Genomic DNA, 7,257 nt, shown 5'->3' with positions numbered 1-7,257 from the left:
TATTTGGCCCAAGTTTCCCTGTGCACAGATAATCAAGATATATATTCCGTTTCTGAGAATTCCTGTTCTCAGTCAAATCTCCACCAGACTTCACAAAATCGGTATCGATAGAAAGCTATGGATGAGGAGAGTCGAGTGGGATAAAGAGACGGAGGTTTGATGCAGTGTTTGGAGTGGTATGAGGAAGTTTGTGTTTTTCTTTTCAATTTCCTTTGTTGTTTGGAATATTATTCAAGGCCAACGGCAGCCGAACGTTACCGCCGTTGTTGGTGGAGGCTTAGCTCAGCCAAACCCATATATTTCGGACTCTTTTCACAGATTGTATGTTTGCTGTATGGGTATATGTACATAGCGATTGAAACGGACTAGAGATTTTCCCCCTCCCACTACTTTTGAAGTCCATGTACTTGGGTGCTGTGAGTGGCCACACGATTGGTAAAGGGCTATCGTGACCTTTAGGAAAATCCACCATGGAAAGAAGATAAGCAAGAGTTACCAGAGTTATATATTTCCCCGAAATTCCCCCCCCCCCCTCCTGTTGATTATATGGACCTGTTCATACTGCAACACCCCTTTTAGCCCCCTTTTCTCTTTCTTCCCTAGTTTTTGGGGAGTGAGTTGGAGTGCTACCTTCCGTTTTCTGGAGACCTGTAGCAGATTCCCGCTTGCAATGTGTCGGTTTCAACTATTAGCGGATGATCGGGTACCCAGTGAGTAAGGATGGGGGCGGATGTGAAGGCTTCTTTGAGACGAAGGAAGGCGGAACGACATTAATCAGAGAAAGACCAAGCCACATTTTTACGGGTGAGTCTGGTCAGCGGAAGAACTATACTGGAATAATCATGGATGAAACGGCGATAGAAGTTAGCAAATCCCAAGAAGGACTGGATGTCCTTGACTTTACGGGGCTCAGGCCAATCCTGGATGGACTGAATCTTTTCGGGTGACATGGAGAGTCCAGTTGGCGAAAGGATGTAGCCCAAATACTCCGTAGTGTCAGTTGAGAATTTGCACTTCTGCGGATTGGCAAATAACCCGTGCTTGCATAGCCTACTCAGGACTTCCTGGACGTGATCCTCATGCTGAGTCTCATCTTCCGAATAGACCAGGATGTCATCCAAGTAGACTACCATGCGAGTGTCGAGTAGATCAGCAAAGAGGGTATTGACGAAGCGCTGAAAGGCTGTGGGTGCGTTGGTCAGACCGAATGGCATGACGAGCCACTCGTAGGATCTGTAGCGCATGCAGAACGAAGTCTTCCATTCATTGCCCGCTGCTATCCGCACCAAATGGTACACATGGCGGAGGTCGAGCTTGGTGTAGATCTTCGCACGGCTAGGAATGTCTAGGAGATCAGAGATACGTGGCAATGGATACCTATCTTTCTTTGTGATCTTATTGAGGCCCCTGAAGTCCACACAAAGATGTAGGGAACTGTCTTTCTTGCGGACGAAGAGCACTGGCACAGTGTGGGTTGAAGACGAAGGATGGATGAAACCGGATGCCAAGTGCTCGTCAAGGAATGTACAGAGAGCCTCAAGCTCAGACTGGGACAGGGAATACAGGGTGCCAAGGGGAGGATGGGAGCCTTCCTCCAACTCGATCTTCAGGTCATATTCACGGTGCAGCGTGAGAGTATTGGCTTTACTCTTACTGAAGACATCCACAAACTCGTGATACGCCTTAGGAACAGTTGAGAGGTCAACAGGATCAGATGGAATAGAAGTCGAGCGCAACTCTGCTATAGTGGACAGATTTTCCAGGCAGAAAGTGATGGATCCATCGAGTCAGGCGGTCCGGGCGAACACAGCTGGACTGACGATCTCGATGCTGATTGCCTGACGGACGGATGCACACTGTGGGTCGGAGGTCGGATTCCCTTGCGTTGGGACTGGGTCCACAACTACGGGAGGAGAGCTCAGGGTGGTTAGACTGGATTGCTCAGATGTCCGGAAAGTTATACTGCTCGAGACCCAGTCAATCAACGGATTGTGTTGGGTGAGCCAGTCATGTCCTAGGACGATAGCGCAAGAGCCATCCAATGATGTGACATAGCATGTCGTTGGAGTAACCTCACCAGTGGCGAATTGGATGGGCAGATTGACGGCTTGGGTGATATTGACAAAGGATGTATCTACAAATGTGTCACAAGATCCTGAGTCGATAAGAGCGGAAAAGTTTCCAGACGGAAGTGAAGAAGGAAAAGACATATTTTTACAGGGTTCAGACCCCCCAGAAGAAGAAGACAGAGCGGAGCTGGGAGCATTCTCCCTTGAAGCAGAATGCAGATCAGAGCTGGGAGCACACTCCCTTGAAGTTGGAAATCGACCATCATCAGAACAAGGAGAAAGAGAGATCGGAACAGAAAGAGAATGAAGAGCGGATAGTCCAGATGCGTTCAAGTGCAGGACTCTAGATGTACGAGGAGGGTCAGCGTGACCAACCAGTCGTACGGGGCCCGGAGGGTCACTATCTAGTTTTTGTCCTCGTCCGAATCCACCACAGAATCTGCGATATCCTCAGCCTGGGCTGCTCTAGCTTTGGCTGCATGAGAGGAGGACTTAGGACACTCTTTGGCCGCATGCCCAGAGCGCCCACAGAAGAGGCAGAGGTTGTTCTCGAAGCGACGCTGGCATTCTTCTTTGGTGAGCTTGCCACTCTTGTCAAGCTTCGAGGACAGATCAGAGTCGGGTTGCTTTCCCTTAGACTTTTTAGGGTCCTTGGTAGAGCGATCAGCAGAGGTGGAGGGGTCAGACGTGGAGTCAGGAGGGTTGGAGGGCGAGTACTTCGAGTTCTTGCCCGATTTCGCGTTCTGCTTGGAGGAATTGGGTGAGGTAGCTCGATCTCTCGAACAGTCCGACAACTTGCCCTTGCGCTCCCAGTATCGTCCATCAATATCTTGGGCAAGAGAGCGCATGTCATGCAACGAGCATGGCTTACCATAACGGGTGATCTCATCCTTGATCCTATCCGGCAACCCATTGTAGAAATGGTGCCTCAAGGCAACCTCACCGTATCCGGGTAACTGTGAAGCATTGCAATTAAACTCGACGACGTACTTGGTAATCCTGTGATTATCCGACATAGTCAGAGTACTCAGATGACGTTCAGCATCACCAAATGGGTCGTGCGGGCCGAAGTTCTCTTCGAGTTCTCGGACTAAGAGTTCATAGTCATCCATCCAACATGGATGGCGATGTGGGTTACCACGAAGAAGTTCAGGCTCGAACCAACTCAGAGCAATCCCCTTGAGGAATGACGTGGCATAGATGACTTTGGTACGCTCATTGACAAACGCTTGGGGGCGGTTCTGGAAGTTGAGTTCACACTGAACAAGGAAGGTACAGAGTTTCTGAGGGTCAGTACCGTCAAATTGGTCAGGCTCATGAAGCTTCGTCCTACGGCTGGGGTCTGGGGGTTGACAAGCGGCAGTGGTTGAGCGGGCCAGGGCAGCAATAGCGTCCGTCAACTGGGCCAACACACGGCTACTGGGGTCATCTGGCAGCTGATCCTCAGGCGGATTGTCACCACTGCCATCACCACCACCACCATTACCACGGTTGGGTGGGGCGTCTGGCAGGTCCAGAGGATTAGCGGGATCAGGACGTGGGGTAGGGTTACGAGAAGCTTCAGGGTCATAGTCATCAGCTTGGCTGTCCGGATCGACATCTCTCTCGACAGCAGCCACCTCGTCATGGTCTTGGAATATGGAATGACGAAATCGACGGGAGGGTGCTGGAGTGGAGGAGGAGGTAGGGTCGTCATGGTTGGCCGTAAAGCTTTGGAATGGCGGACGTTCAGAAGGGTCTAGGTCATGTCTGCGCAACAGTTCTTCAAGTGTACCGAGACTTGGAAGCCTAGAAGAACCAGGTTCAGTGCAAGTCTGTGAACAGGTCTGATAAGCTCTAGACATATTTCAGTGAAACAATGATAGAGCAAGGAAAGAACGTAAGAGCGATTTGAGTTCGTATATACTGTCAAGAACGTGTCAGATGCGTATCTGGGTGACCCGCAAGGTGCATGAAGTCATCCGGGCTCGTAAGGTCGGAGGGGTGGGACTTTAGCTTCAGCGACTTGGGTGGAGTGCTGCACTTCGTTCTTATGTTGTTGTCCCAATTTCAGACAGGAGCCTTACGATGAGGAGAAGAGACTAGAGGGGGAATCCAAGTCGATATACGAACTGAGGTACATCTGGTGTAACCTACACGCGTTATAAACACAAGTAACTAAATAGGACCGGCCCAGAAGGAGTGGTGGATCAAGCGCGATATTAATGAATGAAGAAAGAGACAAATAGTTAATATCGGAAAACTTGGTCAACAAAAGGTAAGCAAGAACAATTAGTGACAAAGGAGGAAAAATAGTCTGCAAGCAGACAAAAGAGAAAAGGCCATCCGGCCGTCTAGCAAGCCGTCCAGCTGGTGAGCGGACAACAATGAAGCGGGCAACCTAGGTTGGAAGGTACGCGTGTGGGGGAGGAAGTGTGGATGAGGGTGACAGGTGGACAGATGGGTGGACGGATGATGATGATAGTGGGCGGGACAGACCAAGTGGCACTAGGATGCATTGACGGAAGTGATGGATATGTCGGGTCATGACAATTTCCAGCAGAAGACACTCCATTTCCTTGAAACAGTGTATGAGTCACAAGTTCACTGGTATACCAATCGTGACCTACTCCAGACCCATCCACATTTCCATGGGCAAGCCCGTTATGATTCCATAATGGTGGACACAGTTGGTGGGCCATCTTTTGCTTGGCTGGTCCTGATGTTTTCCATCACACCTTCAAGTAACATTGGTAAGGTCCAACTTGCCCTCATTCGCTACTACATCCCTGTCCCCCCAAGTTCCTGCCCACCTTCAGATAGAGCTGCAGGTTTCAGGCAATTCAAACTCAGTGAAGAAGGTTCCTCTGCCATCATTTCATTGGAATCTGTCATCCATGGAGTATTAATGGTTCCCACATTCTCTGACTCTGGCACTGCAGCAAGCACATTTTTTGTCAATGACCTCATTGATGGTGACATATTCATTCTGATGAAGCATTTTTGAAGATGTAGGCTATGTAGATTAATTCTAATATCAACTAGATCTTGACCTCCAGTCTGTCCCCTGACAAGGCAACCCAAACTAATGTGAAATGAGGGCCAAGGGACAACTAGGGTGTTACAAGGATGGGGAGAACTTCTCCCTTCTCGAACCATTCTTGTAGCTGGAAGACAATCACAAGATCTTGTTTGTACCTTAACAGGATGTGTAATCGATGGGAGGTCCCAGTCGTGTATGAGAGTAGATGATCAAATCACCATTGATCCCTGTATCGTTGCTATCGGTTACTTGGCATTCGTAGTATGAACATACTGGTGGCAGGTTATAATCATGAGAGCCCAGTAAGGAACAGCTAGTGGGGCCTTCAGTGACTTGGTGTTCCCAAAGGGAACGTACCATTGGTGGTGAGGTACAATGACTGACAAGGGAGGGACCAGATGGTTGATGGGTGGCTACTTGGTGCTCGTGCAATGAGTGTGCCAGCATCACAGGAATATGAGTCTCAGAGCAGTTGCGATCCCAAATACCATAATATGACATTGTCCATCAAACACTGGAGGGAGAGCTAGGCGATGACGTCCTGTGGGACATGGGTTCCAGTGAATGATACACAAGTCATGAGGCTTCAACTTGTGACTTCAAGTCCTTGCAGTGGGAACCACCAGATGACTTGACATAACCAGGCATATAGAACATATTGAAGGTTGTACACACACACACACATGTGTTCAGCTGAGTCACAGAAGGGGTTGTTACAAGAGACAACACACAAGGTAGTTTGTAGCAAGTCGTGGTAGTTAGCAGGAACCACCTCCAGCAGTTTCCATACATGACATGTGACTGTCTACAAATGGAATGGTCGCAGGAAATCCCGCAAAATGCAAACAACCCTGGCCAGCACCAAAACCCCGATGGGGAAAGCTTTTCATGAGGGGGGGGGAATGGAATAGGATGGGAGAGGATAGTAGGGTATCAGGAAAGAGAGAGTGTGTGTGAGTGAGTGATAGAAAGGGGAGGTCTTTGACAATGTGATGGATATGGTCATTGGAGACTCTATATCCATAACATAGGGGGCACAGCACTCCTTTAGAGTCACTGAGGCCAAAGGCCCTAGCCTTGGGCCTTGTCCCCTCACCTCCAGCATCCTCAGCCTGTTGCATCTATGTTGAAAGTTGAGCTTGAATCATGTATTTACTGTTGTTTACATCAGGTTAATAGACTTAGCAGTTGTCAGGGCACACCCACCTGACCCGGGTCCACCCAGACCCACCCGGCCACACCACACCCGCTCCCCGCTGTCTATCCCCCTCCCCCTCCTTCCTCCCTCTTCTTTCCCCTCTCTTTATTTCATTCTTCTCATCTTCCTCTTCCTGTTTATTTCTTTCTATCTACACAGACCACCTTCCTTTGTATCGATGTACTATTGACCCGTCCGGCCCACACACCCCGGATGGCTTCCCGCTGTGCCCAGCACGCGCGCATGCAGCGGACGCTCTCGGGATCCCCCACGGGGACACCCGGATGCCTGCGGCTGCCTCCGAGGATGACGTGGCACCCGTCATGTGACTCAAGCCGCATGTACATAAATGTACCTGAAGTGGGAACCGAAGAAGTAACCTTCTTCTCACATTCTCCACTTGAGGTAAGTAGTATAGTCTTCCCCTTTAATAATAATAACACATTCTCCACTTCAGTCTGAGTGGCCAGGGACCACTGTCCCGGATCGGGCCCGCCAGTACGCACGCCCGCTCCACACCCCGTGACGGCCTCAGTGCCGGACATTACCCCCAGGCCCTCTCGACCCCGGACACGTCCCTGACAGCAGAAGAAGGTTTTAACCTTATCTCCCCCGCCTCCCCCATCTCCCCAGCCATGGTGTCAGAAGAACAGTATGACGACCTGCTGGCCCGCTTCCAGGAGCTCCAAGCCATTGTGGAGAGCCAAACCCGCAACCACCCCCACCCGCACCTGCACCCGCACCCGCCCCTGCACCCGCGCCCATACCCACACTTGTGCCCAGACCCAAACCACCGAAGGTCGCTGCCCCCACTCCCTTCTCGGGAGCCAGTGAAGACCTCGATCGTTTCAAAGCCGAGTGTGGGATCTACTTCCATGTCCGCGCAGCCGAGTTCCCTACCGAACTGTCCCAGATCCTCTTCGTCCTCTCCTACATGAAGGGAGGACCCGCAGGGGCGTGGGCGACAC

General features: G+C 50.6%; 1 protein-coding gene across 1 annotated transcript; it reads left to right on the top strand.

The window, feature by feature from the left end:
* Positions 1 to 4,584: 4,584 nt before the first annotated feature.
* EI90DRAFT_3130806 (uncharacterized protein) lies at positions 4,585 to 5,055 on the top strand (the record flags this gene model as incomplete). Its single annotated transcript, XM_039064340.1, has 1 exon — positions 4,585 to 5,055. One exon carries the CDS (start codon positions 4,585 to 4,587, stop codon positions 5,053 to 5,055), a length of 471 nt encoding a protein of 156 aa, XP_038911007.1.
* Positions 5,056 to 7,257: the final 2,202 nt, after the last annotated feature.

Source organism: Cantharellus anzutake, assembly GCF_015039405.1.
Source record: "Cantharellus anzutake strain C23 chromosome Unknown EI90scaffold_69, whole genome shotgun sequence".
In the NCBI taxonomy this organism is placed as follows: Eukaryota; Fungi; Basidiomycota; class Agaricomycetes; order Cantharellales; family Hydnaceae; genus Cantharellus; species Cantharellus anzutake.
The sequence above is the reverse complement of the archived record's forward strand: the minus strand, read 5'-3'. Positions and strand labels throughout refer to the sequence as shown.